Below are 15,492 nucleotides of genomic sequence, written 5' to 3'. Positions count from 1 at the left end.
GTCATCACGCAAAGTGAGCGTGCGTTGTATGAAAATGTCCGTTTGGTTGCCTTATTGCTCAGCTCCGGAACCGATTAAAACGTTGCCGTTCTATCACCCGTATAATCATTCCTGCCTACCTGAAACGACGGTAGAGAACATAACAGGAGTCTAAAATCACACCTAGGTTTGTCACGTGGGTTTTTATTTGCTTAGAGAGGTTTAAAAACACTGCTTGTATCATTTGTCTTTTATTATGTGAGCCTACAAATTAGTACAGTGATACCTCGGCTGACGAACGCTTTAGCTCACGAACTTTTCGCCTCACGAACATTAAATTCGCGAGAATTTAGTCTCTACTGACGAACTACTTTTCGGCGGACGAACCAAACCACGCGGTCGAACAGCACCACGAGAAGCTGACGCACGCTCACGGCGTCCCAGTTCGTCACCCCCTTTCTTTTAGTGCTGACGCGGTTTGTGTTTGATAGACATTTTGAGTGTACTTTTGCTATTATGGGACCGAAAAAGACCCCACCACAGGCTAGTGTTAAGCCTAATGCTTACCAGCGAGGGACGGCGATTCGGCGGCGCGTTTGCATTGTAGTCAATGGAGTTCGCGCCACTAAAAAAAGCGAAAGTGCCATCACGTACCTCAAAAAAGGAGAAAATCCTGCCACGGCTGTTTAGTCCCAGGAAAGAGGTGAAAGTATAGTTGGCGGTGCTCACTTTTTGTTGACTCGCTAAAGTGCTCCACTTCCTTGTTCACCAAGGGACACGCCTCCTCCGCTCCGGTGAGCACGAAAGTGCGAATGAGCGACAACCGTTCCATAAACACTCTACGCGGTGAAACGCTCGCGAATGAAGTAAGTCTACCATTGCTACTATCCTTAAGAACTACCATCACAAAGTAAAATAAAACGACTTTATTATACAGTACAATTTATTTCTTTAATTACAATACAATAGCACATTTATTATACATAAAATAAGGTATATTTTTGTGTAGTTTTAAGGCTTATTTAGTAGAAAATTATGTTTTATAAGGACCTGGGAACGATTTATTCTCATTTTAATGGTTTCTTATGGGAAATAAATGTTTGTAAGAAGAACTTTTCGGCTTACACACACTCTCTGGGAACCAATTAAGTTCGTGAGCCGAGGTATCACTGTATCTTGTTTTTTTTTACACCTGTGAGATAATTGAAAATATTCTTTACAGAAATAGTTTTACTACAGTAGGTGATACAGATATGTATAATTGTGTACCATTAAAGTAATATCAGTGTTATATTAACTGATTATGTGGCCTAAAGAAAGCAAATATAAAAAAAAAATAAAAAAATAAAAAATAAAAATAAAAAAAACAGGACCAAGAATGCTTCCCTGCGGAACACCAAATTCAATATCAAATGTTTGTGACACACAGTTACCTAAACTGACGCAAAAAAAAAAAAGTAAGTTTTGAAAAATGGCAGCCTGGATGTTCTCATGTCATGTCTTATGTTGTTTAATTGTCTAACACTCTCTCTGACTGCAGTGATCTTGACAGAGACTTTTGGAATAACAATGACAGCAGCAATGTGCAACAGAGGTGGAGCTCCTACCCACCCAAGGAGTTCCTCCTAAACATGTCTCCCTACGCTCCCTATGGAGACCCTCGCCTCACGCCCAAGTGAGTCTCAGTCAGTGCACTTGAGGTACACTATTTCTCTATCAGGATGGAGATAGGTGGAAAGGGGGCATGTAAACATCTTTGTGTCGATATTCAAATGGAGCCTACCACCAAACACAATCTGCTCTTGAATTAAATAGGATATATGAAAAACCACATTTGGTAGCCTAAAAAAAAAAACGGGAGAGAACATCTCAACTTGTATTCATGCTGGTGTGCATCCTGTATTTTAGCACAAGTCTGCCCTCATCCCTGGTAATCCTCATGTTTTCCATTCAGGCATGTCCACAGTGTGGTGGTGTTTAGTATGCACTGCCGCCCATGCAGCCCCTCGATAAAGACGTGCACTGCACTTTGAATTTTAGGACCACCCTTATGTTGCTAAAAATTACATCTGCTATCCAAATTATGCCTGACGATTGTGCTTTTTTTTCCCTAGTAATGGTCAAAAGACACTAGGGTCTGGATCTATATATTGATGTTAAAATTCCATTGTTTGACAGTGGTCATCAAGTCTAGAAATGAACTATTGCATTTGATTTCCCCATTATACCAACATTACGTCTCACTTGCAGCCAATGAGGCATTCACAGACTGAATGTTTTCAGCAGCTCTGCCAACTGTTTAACTCTGCATGCGTTCATTGTTTTTGAAATGTATAAATAAGTTAGTGAGTGCCTGCGATTGACTGTGATTTACTTCTTAATGAACCTTTCAAAGTGTTATTTTGCATGGGATGGTCTCTGTGCTACTTTTGTCACAGTCGTTGTTTTGTGGTTGCCTAGCATCATGTCCACTCTTATCTTTCTCACATCTTCTTCATCTCCTTCTGTCTTTGTTCATTATTTGTCAGAACTCACGCTGTCAACCCCCAGAATTGTTAGCGCTTTAAGAAATGTAAACCTTCCCTAAGGCATTTATTTGCCCTTTGACACTTCATTTATGGTACATAGTGGACCCTCCAAAGCAGAACAGATTTTTTATCAATAGGAAACAATACAAATAGAAATAGGTAATCTGCCATCGTAAAACCGTTATTAACAGTAGGCCTACATGCATTTTAAGTAATTTTTCAACTTTTAAGGGGATACAATATAGTTGAACCACCATATAATGCAGTGGTTCTTAACATTTCTGGAGGTACTGTTTCTTTTATGCATTTACCGAACTCTTATTTAAAAATAAAACATGATATTTTTATTTTATTTTTATTTTTTAATTTTTTTTCAAATTCAAGACATAGTTATAGGGTTTACTGGTGAATAAAATGAACAGGGAGAGTAACCTTTTAAATTCTGGTTCTCAGCAAGCGTTGTGTTCTTGTAGTCCGCATCTCCATGCAGGTTGAGGAAGTGATCCTTTAGTTTTGCTAGACAGCTAGTTGTACTGGACTAGAATTGCTCAACTTGGCAATGCAAATCATTCTGTTCGAACGCTGACCCCCATCACTCAAATCAACTCTATATTTGCCGAGCACTTTAAAGCAACCGGCACTGTTTTCCTTAAGATGGAACACAGCAGCAGAAGTTACATTGAAAACAGCAGAGGCCCCAGAATTGAACCCTGTGGAACACCACTATGAACTGCCCCAAATTTTTCGCAGCACAGATAGGCTAAGCAATGTAGCGTGATCGTCTGTAGCCAATGCTCGCCAATTAAGGCATATTATCGTGACTCATTTGAATCGAGTGTGTGTCTTTGACAAGGCGGGGTCAAGTAGGACTCAGACGCAGGCGTAAGGTAGGCCACCAAGGCAGCAGGTTTATTTCCGGCCAACAGAGGTCTCCTCTCAAACTGAGAGGAGAACAGGGAGGGGAAAAAGTGGAGAACAAAAAACGCTCCACTAGGGAGGAAAAAACAGGCAAAAGGTACTGGGGACAACAGAAAGCGCTCCGCTAGGGAGGAAAAAGGGCACAAGGCAAAAGGGGTAACGAAAGGCGCTCCAAAAGGGAGGAAAAGGCACAAAAACAAGGCAACAACGCTAGGCAACATGAACAAGGACATAAGGACTGTGGGACGCTTCCATGCACTGACGGTGACACTTCGGCACTGAGGGGAGAATGCAGGTGGCTTTTATTGCAGTAGGTGATTGGTGGCAGGTGGTGATAATCAAGGGCGGGGACCGGTAATTATGGAGCGGCAGGAAGGGCAAGTGACCTGGGGTGAGAGGAGAGTTGGGATTTCAACGTAAAACAGGAAACAGAAACACAAAAATAAAAGCATGAACCGCCACGCCTGGTGGCGGCGTGACAGTACCCCCCCCTCAACGGCCGGCTCTTGACGGCCCAGGAATGTCAGGGTGCTCTGCGTAAAAATCATCAATCAATGAGGGGTCAACAATGAACCGGGAGGGGACCCATTGTCTCTCCTCCGGGCCGTAACCCTCCCAGTCTACCAGGTATTGTCTTCCGCGGCCCCGATTACGAACATCCAAAAGTTTTCTGACCTTGTAAACGGGGCCGCCTTCAATCATCTCCGGGGGGGGTGGGTCGGGTACGGAGGGCACCAGCGGGCTTTCTTGAACAGGCTTGACTTGGCTGACGTGGAATGTAGGATGAACTCTGAGGGATCGTGGCAGACGGAGTCGAACGGCGGCAGGTCCTATGGACTTGGTTACTGGGAAAGGCCCCACAAACCGCGGGGCCAGCTTTGGACACGGTACCTTGAGCCGGAGGTGTTTGGCCGATAGCCACACCCGCTGGCCTGGGCGGTATTCGGGTGCCGGTCTCCTTTTCCGGTCGGCGGCCCTCTTCACCCGGTCTCCCTGGCGTTGAAGCGCCGTCCGGGCCGCCGACCAGACTTTGTGGCTCCGACGGATCATGGCCTGGACCGAGGGGACCGTTGCCTCCTCCTCCAGTTCAGCGAAAAATGGTGGATCGTAGCCGTGGACGCATTTAAACGGGGTAAGACCTGTGGCAGATGTGGGCAATGAGTTGTGCGCAAGTTCGACCCATACCAGATACTTGCTCCAGGCGGTCGGGTTCTGGGAGACAAGGCATCGGAGACCGGTTTCAAGCTGTTGGTTCAGTCGTTCTGCCTGTCCATTGGCCTCAGGGTGGTATCCAGAAGTAAGATTGGCTTTGGCTCCTAGGGCTTTGCAGAACTGTGTCCAGAATCGGGAGACGAACTGTGGTCCACGGTCGGAGACGATGTGCAAGGGAAAACCATAAAATCGGAATATGTGGTGGATCATGATGTCAGCTGTAACTTTGGCGGATGGGAGCTTGGATAGTGGAATGAAGTGAACCATCTTGGAGAATCTGTCGACAACTGTGAGAATTGTGGTTTTACCATGGGATGAGGGTAGTCCGGTTACGAAGTCCAATGAGATTTCTGCCCATGGTCTGGATGGGATCGGCAGTGGTTGAAGAAGGCCCATCCGGGACTGAGTTGAGGACTTGTTGCGGGCACAAGTTGGACAGGCAGCGACGTACTCTTTTACGGTGGTTTCCATTGCCGGCCACCAGAATCTCCTGGCAACAGCATACACGGTCCTGCGGACTCCAGGATGACAAAACAGCTGTGAAGTGTGAGCCCAGTGTATCACCTGAGATCGTAGTTCCTCAGGCACGAAGAGTCGACGTGGTGGACAAGACGTGGGGGGAGTGACGTTGCGCAATGCCTCCTTGACATCGTCCTCAATTTGCCATCTCATGGCTCCAACAATGCAATCCCGGGGCAGGATGGTCTCAGGCTCGGCCTCCAATAGCTCGGATTCGTGGATTCTTGACAATGCGTCCGCCTTGACGTTTTTGCTGCCTGGTCTGTAAGTTAACGAGAATACAAAGCGGTTAAAAAACAAGGACCACCTGGCCTGTCGGGGATTGAGTCTTTTGGCCTGGCGTAGGTACTCCAAATTTCGGTGATCGGTCCAGATCACAAAAGGCATTTCAGCGCCTTCCAGCCAGTGTCTCCATTCTTCTAGGGCCACTTTTACAGCGAGAAGCTCCCGATCTCCGACTGAGTAATTGCACTCAGCCTTGGATAATTTTCGTGAAAGAAATGCGCAGGGATGTGTCTTGCCGTCCTCTTGACAACGCTGGGACAGCACCGCCCCAATTCCAACACTGGAGGCGTCTACTTCCACCACGAACTGGCGTTTGGGGTCTGGGACTCTGAGAATTGGGGCATTGGTGAAGCGTGCTTTTAAGTCTTTGAATGCCTTTTCGGCTTCCGGGTTCCATGAAAAACGGACTTGTGGGGAGGTCAAGGCGTGTAGGGGGGCGGCAATGGTGCTGAAGCTTCTTATGAATCTGCGGTAGAAGTTGGCGAATCCGAGGAACTGTTGAACTTTCTTCCGGGAGTCTGGCGTGGGCCACTCTCGTACGGCGCTGACCTTGTCCGCGTCCATTTTCACCTTCCCTGGTGACACGATGAATCCCAGGAAGGAGATGGTGTTAACATGAAATAGGCTCTTCTCAGCTTTCACGTACAGATGGTGATCCAAAAGACGTTGGAGTACTCGGTTTACGTGGTCTTGATGGCTCATTAGGTCAGGTGAGTAGATCAGAATGTCATCCAAGTAAACGTACACGAAGTGATCTATGAAGTCCTTGAGTACCTCATTTATCATTGCCTGGAAGACGGCGGGAGCATTCGTGAGGCCAAATGGCATGACCAGGTATTCATAATGTCCCCGAGGAGTGTTGAAGCCTGTCTTCCATTCGTCTCCCTCACGGATCCGAATGAGGTGATAGGCGTTCCGCAGATCCAGCTTCGTGAAGATCTTGGCTTGTTGCAGCTGATCGAACACAGAGGACATCAAGGGCAATGGGTACCGGTTCTTGACAGTGATGTCGTTCAAAGGACTGTAATCAATGCAGGGGCGTAGGGATCCATCCTTTTTACTCACAAAGAAAAAGCCTGCTCCTGCAGGCGAGGAAGACGGTCGGATGAGGCCGGCTTTCAAGGAGTCATCAATGTAGTTGTTCATGGCCTGGCGTTCGGGTCCTGAGACTGAGTACAGTCTCCCCTTGGGAATGGTTGAACCGGGAATCAGATCGATCGGGCAGTCATATGGGCGGTGTGGAGGGAGAGTCATGGCTTTGGTCTTGCTGAAGACCTCCCGCAGATGGTGGTAGCAGGAGGGAACAGTGTGCAAGTTTGGGTACTCTTCTTGAGCCGGTGGGACGAGAGTCACCTGGTGAACCTGGGCTGTGGAGTTTCGGAGTGCGGGTTGTTCCGACCCGTGAGAGCTGCAGTCCTTTCCCCACTCCAGAACAACTCCAGTGTTCCAGTCGATTCTGGGGCTATGTAGACACAGCCAAGGGTGTCCCAGCACCAAAGTGGGGGAAGCAGCGTGGAAAACGTGGAAACGGAGAGTCTCGAAGTGAGGTCCGATTCGGACTTCCAGAGGTTCAGTAATATGGGTGATTTTGAAGAGCTCCTTGCCATTCAGCGCTTTAGCCAGGATGGTCGCAGAAAGGGGTTCGGTGGAGCATCGTATTTGCCTTACGAGCTCCCAGTCCATGAGACTTTCGTCGGATCCGGAGTCGATAAGGGCTGACAGAACTGTGGTGACATTGTGGTGAGTTATCTGAATTTGCGTGAGTCTGTGGTTCTTGGCTGGTCGGGGTGACGGAGAACTCACCGGAGGGTTGCCCTTCGTGGTGCAGGCTTCCACCAAGTGTCCAAGACCACCACAATAATAGCAACGGCCCTCTCGGCGTCGGCGCTGTCTCTCCTCCGGCGAAAGCCGAGCCCTTCCCAGTTGCATGGGTTCGTCGCTGGCGAGGTCCACCTCTCCTGGTTCCGGTCGGGAAGGAAAGATGGGTCGCAGCCTTCTGGCCTCCGGTGGCCGCGTCCAGGGGGTGGGTTCCTCCCTCCTTCGCGGTCCGCCGATCTTGGCCAGCTCCTGACGACGATGATCGGTCCGGATGGCGAGGGAAATCAAAGCGTCCAAGTCCACGGGGAGATCTACGGGAACCAGAAGCTCTTGAATGGCAGGTGAGAGTCCTTTCCAAAAATGGTCGTGAAGTGCGATGGCGTTCCAGCCACTGTTTGTTGCCAACGTTCGAAAGCGAACTGCATAGTCGCTGACAGATTCTTTGCCTTGCTGAAGTCGGCTCAGTGCTCGTGCCTTCTCTCGGTCATTGTTTTCTGGATCAAAAACTTGGCGCAAAGCGATTTGAAAGTCCTGTACGCTTTGGCAGACCGAGGAACCCCTGGCCCATTCCGCGGTCGCCCAGGTTTTGGCCCGACCCGTCAGGTGAGACACCATGAAGGCCACTCGGGATCGGGCTGTGGGAAATGCCTGTGGTAACTGTTCATAATGAATGTCGCATTCCGTGAGGAAAGTCTGACAGCGTCCGGGTTCACCGGAGTATCGTTCTGGGGAGGCCAGTCTCAATCCTACCCCGGTGAATGGCGTGGTCGATACAGAGAACTCAGGGTGAGGAATCGGTCCAGTGGGAGCTGGCGCTCGACGCCGTGAAAGGCTTACCAGCTCGTGGACCTGGCTGGTCAATTCCTCCATCCGGGACAGCATGGTCTGTTGGATCCGGTCCTGGTTGTTGAGCCGGGCCTCCTGGCTCTGCAGTGCGGCCTCGACCGTGCCTGCTGGGTCCATGCTGGCCGAAGTGTACTGACAAGGCGGGGTCAAGTAGGACTCAGACGCAGGCGTAAGGTAGGCCACCAAGGCAGCAGGTTTATTTCCGGCCAACAGAGGTCTCCTCTCAAACTGAGAGGAGAACAGGGAGGGGAAAAAGTGGAGAACAAAAAACTAGTGATGTGCTTCTCGGGTCGAATCCCTGAAGCGTGTGCCGAGTAATGTAGATGAGTGGTTCATGAACGGCGATTCAATGCGTGTGTCGATGACGTACGTGATGACGTTTGAAGCCCCGCGAAGCGGGTGTACCACGTGACTGATTCAGGAAATGATTCGCTAGGTTTGAGTGTAGTTCGAAATAAAAGCGGCAAAGAAACGCTATGGATTCCCCTTCACTTTTTGTGTTTTCGGGTCCCTTACTGCGGTACTTCTTTGCATTTTGCATTCGATTTGACCGACGACGACGAGCTTCTTTTTTTGCGATGGAGTTCAAGGAACCAGCAAGAAAGAGAAGAAAATATCCCCAGAGTTGAAAATCCCCTTCAGTACTGGGAATCACAGAAATATGCGCTTCCAAGTTTATACAAACTTGCTGTCTCATATCTATGCACCCCTGCTTCATCAGTACCATGTGAAAGAGTTTTTTCAAAAGCAGGTGAAATTCTATGCACAAAAAGAAACCACCTGAGTCCAAAAACTTTGGAAAAAATATTGTTTTTAAATAAAAATGAATAAGCACTTTATTTTACCTCATTTTTTCACATTTTCACTTGTTGCATAAGCACAAACATAGACAAAGTAACACAGAACAATTCATGTTAAAACACTCTTCAAATATATATTCTTTTGTATTTAGAGCATGATTTACACCCCACCATTTTATTGCATGCACCAAGCATGTTATACATTTTCTGTCCACATGATGGCGTAGTCGAGGAAATGAATCATCTTGAAGCCCCTACGTGTGTGTGAAGCATTTCAATGCAGGGCTTCATTGCTTTACGGGGCTTCATTTTGCCATCACTACAAAAAACGCTCCACTAGGGAGGAAAAAACAGGCAAAAGGTACTGGGGACAACAGAAAGCGCTCCGCTAGGGAGGAAAAAGGGCACAAGGCAAAAGGGGTAACTAAAGGCGCTCCAAAAGGGAGGAAAAGGCACAAAAACAAGGCAACAACGCTAGGCAACATGAACAAGGACATAAGGACTGTGGGACGCTTCCATGCACTGACGGTGACACTTCGGCACTGAGGGGAGAATGCAGGTGGCTTTTATTGCAGTAGGTGATTGGTGGCAGGTGGTGATAATCAAGGGCGGGGACCGGTAATTATGGAGCGGCAGGAAGGGCAAGTGACCTGGGGTGAGAGGAGAGTTGGGATTTCAACGTAAAACAGGAAACAGAAACACAAAAATAAAAGCATGAACCGCCACGCCTGGTGGCGGCGTGACAGTCTTGACCTCCGCCGAACCCCTGGGGTTCGATTGAACCCAGGTTAACTCATTCACTCCCAGCCATTTTCACAGAAGCAATTCCGTTCGCTCCTGGCGGTTTTACTGGATTTTGACTGATTTTGCAAGGCCCACAGAATATTGTGTCCAATTGCTATAAAAGCATGGAACCTACCAAACGTAAGATTAAAGTCTCTTCTTTCATCAGGGAAAAAAAAGTGTGTTTCTATCTGTTTCCGTTTTGCAGCAATTAGCATTAGAAGAGAGCTAAGTTTCATCGGTTTTCACAAATCTATTTAAAATTCTAAGTAATTTAGCTTTTTTTCTAGATGGCCCTGGTTGATTTCCTTTGTTCTGCTGCCACCTGCTGGCCGTTTGTGTAATAACTACCATTTCTGAAACTGTTCTTTGCAGCTGAGAGGCTGCAACAAAGCCTTCTGTCTGCTCTAGCATAAAAAAAACAACAACAAAAAAACGTATAAATACGACTTTGGGACACTTACATTAAAAAAAAAGTATTTACTCGTTATTGGGAGCAAATGAGTTAAGAACCACTTGTTTTATGTAAAACGGAACTCTTAGCAACATAATCAAGTAGATTCACCCCTAACATCCGACCACTATTCATCTGAATGTGTCATTCCTTTTCAAAATAGTCAAATGTTGAAAAGTTAAAGCTGTTGGAGTTGCAGCAGTCGTGTTTTTAAAAGCAATCGAGAAAAAAATAGCAACAAAAGATTGCAAAGTCCTGCGGCAACATAATCTACAAACATGGCAGACATACTGCAGATATAAGCGTTTTTGTTTTTGTTTTTTTTGAACAGTGCAATTCCTGTGCAGCTCTCATGAGACCCTCCTTTATTGATACAGTTATTTTAATATTAGCAGTATTTTAAGATGTTGACGCAGGATGCAGTTGGGCCAAATCTGCTGGCATTTTACGACACTTAAAGTTACACAGTGGAGGATACCTGCAGTCTTTTTCTTTTACCCTCAGTCTGCACTTGTTGTCTAAATGTTGTCACAAAGGATGCCCTGGCGTGGTCTTGTGCTATGTCGTCACGTCTTCACTCTGTGGAACAGTCGCTTTGCTGATGTCCTGTCTCCTTAAATTTGTGGCTCAACTTTGGTGTGAAAAGGAACTTTTCTATGTAGGATTTTAATGTTTATATAGTATATTTTTGTGGTGTCTGCTGAACAGTGTTTTAGTCGGTCTGAAGAGCTAAAAGTTGTCTTGATGAATTGTCAACAATGAAATAATACAGTCATTGCCAGTTATTTGCAACCATAATTGTTACTACTTCTAAGTGCCCATAGAAGAAAATCATGTGCTCTCCGAAGTCATCAGCAGAGAGTTTTTATTGCCCGTTGAACACTTGTGGCTGCTTTTTTCCTTGAATCGCCGCAGAGGTAACAATTACCTCTCTCCAACTTTTTCTTTACGCCGTTGGTCCGTCTTTCGTCTTCGTTCGTATCCTCTCTCGATCCTTCCCTGGTGTTTGTCCGTCCGTCTCAGTGGTGCTGCGGAAAAGAGCGGGCAGGGCGGAGCTGGACCCTCGCCGGGGGCCAGCGACGGCGGGGTCGGTGCTTGTTCTGCGGCTGGGCCAGGGCCCAGTCGCAGTGACAGCATTCGAAGCATGCTGACTGGGGGCAGCAGGGCTGGGCGTTGGCAGACGGTCCAGAGCCACATGCACGCAGGAGGCCTGCGCTTTAGCAAGTAAGTCCTGCGTCGTGATGGTGGTGGCGTACGCAAAATTAAGGTGGGGCACGGTAGAAACTTAGGGTGGCATGACAAATTGATCAACTTTTGATTATGGGCATTTCTATTCCATAACGTGGAATTTTATTGCTGTAACTAGGGCTGGACTGGCCATCTGGCATAGAGGGCAGATGCCCGGTGGACCGGCATCTTTTGGGGCCGATGCAGTGCTTTTTTATTTATTATTTTTCCTCCATTTTATGGCCCATAATTTAAAGGGACTAGTCAATTAATCAATATTGAATATAGACAGCAAACTGAACTAACATCAGTCAAAATATCAGTGGCAGAACAACGCGTTAGACAGGTATGGTCAGGAGACGGGCCAGGCCGGGCCAGTGGACGTATGTCAAAATGTCAGGGCCAATTTTTTTGTGCCAGTCCAGCCCTGGCTGTAACCTTGGTTTCTTTGTTGCTTAAGTCTGGGTCTTTTTTAGTGCAGGGTATAATAGTTTTCAATTTTAAATTAAAGTTAGTTTTTATTTTGTTGTGACTTCAGGTAGTTTAAATTACTTTATAGATGTTTGGTATTTTTTTTAATTCATTTTCACTTTTTTGAAAATGCTTCATTTACATTTAGTTATTATTAGTTTTAGTATTACCTGTAGTTTAAAATGGATTTGTGGCATGCAAGATAAAATAAAACAAGGGTCACAATAAGTATTATGTAAAACTATCATTACCAAGCAACTGTTTGAACTTCCTTCTTCCATTCAGAACGTCAACAGCTCATGTATTAAAATAATTGACAAGGACAAAAATGAAGCACATTTTTTTAAATATAATTTTAGTTACCTTTAGTTAGTTTTATAAATGTAAAATGAGGTTTATAATTTTTTTAAAACACTAATATTTATTTTGTTTGGGAAAATGTTTTTTTTTTCAATGTTAGTTTTGCTATTTTGTTCACTTTCGTTAATGATAATACAATTGTGTAGTGTACCGGTATATGTTTTGAACTGATTTCTCAAACTATATTTGCATGATGATGTGATATTTCTCAATGTTAATGAGCTGGCTATTTTTTTCTTACATTTGTGGCTTGTATATTTAAAGCTGCTCCATGCAAGAAATTTAATTTTGGAATACTACTGCCGCCTGTGGCCGAAAAATGAAACTACACACTCCCTTCTTCACGTACACAAAGTGTGCATGACGTCACATCAGCAGACAGAGGGAGGGAAATTCAAAGCCGAATCCAGTCTGAAAACTATTAGCCAGAGGCTTGCAGGAGTACTCATTATGAATGGCTCAGGTGTTGATTAATTAAATCTTGCAGTCATAACTGGTCAAATAGAAAAAGGCTAAGATATGAGTAAGATTTCATTTTGAAAAGTTTATTTGTACTTAATATTTTACACATAGTTTTTTTTTTTTACATTTTATACATATACAAATGTAGAAAGGTTATCATAATTGTCCGTTGTTGTTTTTATTTTTATTTTTCTCTAAAGGCATTCAAATACCCATCCCTAGTGGGAGTAATTGATGCATACACCTAATGAGTTTGAGGATTAAATTTGCATAAAGGCAAGCGTTAGGAGGAAGCCAGCTGTCTTGCGCCGTGTGGCACTGATGCTCCAGTAACTGTTGGTTAAAGCCTCTGTGAGTGTCGAAAGTTAAATGTGCTTTATGTCCACCAGATGATGTCAAGCCAGTCAAATTGTTTCTCTGCGGGCTCTAATTTAGTTCAGGCTGTGACAATTTCACGGCTATCACCGAAAACACTGGCTCACAGGAAATCTTCAAAAATAGCTGGTCTGCTCATCTTTTTTAATTCCAAGTGGGCTGCTGCATAAAACAGCAGGGGAGATATTTTATTAGGTCATTTACCCAAATGAAAGTCTTTTCTTCAACATGGTGAATCCGGCATGATTTAATCTAATTTCTCTGTTTATCAGGCGAACGCAATGAATGTGCTTTTTTTCATTCTTATTTTTTGCAATTTGGTTTTATAACAGCCAATCTATCTGCTAATAGCAATCATCTTGACTTTCATCTGCATTTAACTACATTCAGCAAACATCAACAAGATTTTTATTGCCAACATGCACAAATGATCACAAATGTTAAACTGCATGATTAAATTATATTTTTGTAAATTAGACAAATTGTGAAGTCATTCAAGCAGTCTCATAACCCGCTGCTCTTTAGTGCTGACACTTTTGTATTTGCTTTTACTCAGATGGGAGCACAAACGATTGGAGCTTTTGCCTCATCACATATGCATAATGGTACTTTTTTAATCCCAGCGCGGGGGTTCACCATTATTACAACAGTAAATATTCTATGCCCAACATTGTGACCAATATTGGCTACATGTTTATCGCTCATTGTGCAGGATGTTATTATTATATTGTGTCTCACATATTCAAACATCATCAAAAGTTAGCTGTACACAAGAGCACGGAATGTTTCCAACAATATGCAAAATCATCATTCGCAAACCTGCTCGCAAATAAATGTTCTGTAAAATTCAACTAGTCTGTTATCTGAAAATTTCAGCTATTCTCACGTTCTGTATTGCCTTAAAATGCCAGTCAAACATCTTGCTCCTTTTACGGCGTCATGTTAGCGGACAAATAGCTAGAGCTGGCAACCAGCTGATGGCCGGCCGACTTGGCATTAAACGGCAGCGTGATGGAAGATTTCATAGACGCTATGCTGGAGAACGCCGGGTGGTAAACCTCTCAAGATGATGTAGAAAAAGCTGACAGGTGGTCAGCCAGTAACGGCTAACAGCTCAACGTTAAGTTCAGCATATGCCAAACTAAGGATAAACAGTTTAGCGATAGCATTTTTAGTTATTTCTTTTTTGAGCTTTTATCTCTGAGCCAAACATGTAATGCAACGGCTTTGTGTTTTTGTGGGTTGCTCAGCGGTGACGCATACCTGACAATTGTCAATATGGGGAGATGAGTTTGGAATGATAATGTTTTTGAATCATAGTTTTGGGTATATTTAAACTATTAATATGGGCAATTCTAAAGATTTGGGTCAGGATGCTTGCTCCCTGACCCTTGCAAGTAGCATTTCATCTGAATATTATTGTTATGATGTGCCTTTGTCAGTTAGATTGAAAACTTTGAAGCAGAATTCAAAACTCAATTGAAAAGTCTAGCACGAGAATACAGTTCAACGTGCAAGGTACTGGCAATGTAATCAGTGTAGAAGTATTAGGTCATTTGCTCACTGGCCTGATTATCCCAAGTCAAGCAGTAAAGACTTCAGGGAGTCAAGCCAGAGAGCAAATGATCCTAATACAACATGTTTCATTCCATTTTAGCTGTATCGATTTGTGCTTCACTCGGATATCTTTTGCTACTGTTCAAGTTACAAACAGCCCATTACACAAAAACTAAATCTAATAATTAAAGAAATCGATTTTCTTTATTTGTAAAGTTATAATATGTCTATGTACTCCCCTAGGACATTTTGTATTTAATGGCTTTCACTTCTCCTCTATTTGCTGCTGTATTGTTGTATTTTTCCATCTGTCTGGTTTTCACACTCTTCAGTTTCCAATAATTACAAAATCATTCAAGGTTTAAAGCCACCCTAATTGACTTTCAAGCAAGGATAGAAGAAGAAAACACTCAATGGAAATAACGGAATATAGTAGAAAGAATTGATTTGTTGATTCTTTATGTGTAGTAGTTCTGGAAGACTAACTACAGGTCAGTGGTGGCCGGCGACTTTTGGACCTGGACCTTCATTGACCTAATCCACCTTTTAATAACACCATCACATCTTGAAAAAAATGCATAAAAACACTGTATAACTATGTTTAACATTAAAGTGGAGACAGAGACCGTTTTAAATTTACCCAAGGCTTTACAGTACTGCTGTCAGACAATTAAAATTTACTGTATTTTCCGCACTATAAGGCGCACCGCATTATAAGGCGCACCTTCAATGAATGACATATTTTAAAACGTTTTCCATATATAAGGCATTACAGTAGAGGCTGGGGATACGTTATGCATCCATTAGATGGTGCTGCGTTAAAGGAAATGTCAATAAAAGTCAGATAGGTCAGTCAAACTTTATTAATAGATTACAATTCTGACAACTCCATTCACTC

General features: G+C 44.4%; 1 protein-coding gene across 3 annotated transcripts in view; it reads left to right on the top strand.

Moving 5' to 3' along the window:
• The window catches only part of syt7b (synaptotagmin VIIb), a 120,105-nt gene that overhangs the window by 57,682 nt on the left and 46,931 nt on the right, over window positions 1-15,492 (top strand). For 2 of the 3 annotated variants that reach the window (XM_077519048.1, XM_077519049.1), the window contains exons 4-5: window positions 1,520-1,654; window positions 11,166-11,366. In XM_077519048.1, the coding sequence (XP_077375174.1) occupies window positions 1,520-1,654; window positions 11,166-11,366 (336 nt within the window). The remainder of the gene's footprint in view (window positions 1-1,519; window positions 1,655-11,165; window positions 11,367-15,492) is intronic. The other variant, XM_077519050.1, reaches the window with a different exon arrangement.

The sequence above is a fragment of the Festucalex cinctus genome, chromosome 4 (genome assembly GCF_051991245.1).
Source record: "Festucalex cinctus isolate MCC-2025b chromosome 4, RoL_Fcin_1.0, whole genome shotgun sequence".
In the NCBI taxonomy this organism is placed as follows: Eukaryota; Metazoa; Chordata; class Actinopteri; order Syngnathiformes; family Syngnathidae; genus Festucalex; species Festucalex cinctus.
This window is presented reverse-complemented; position numbering and strand designations above follow the sequence as displayed.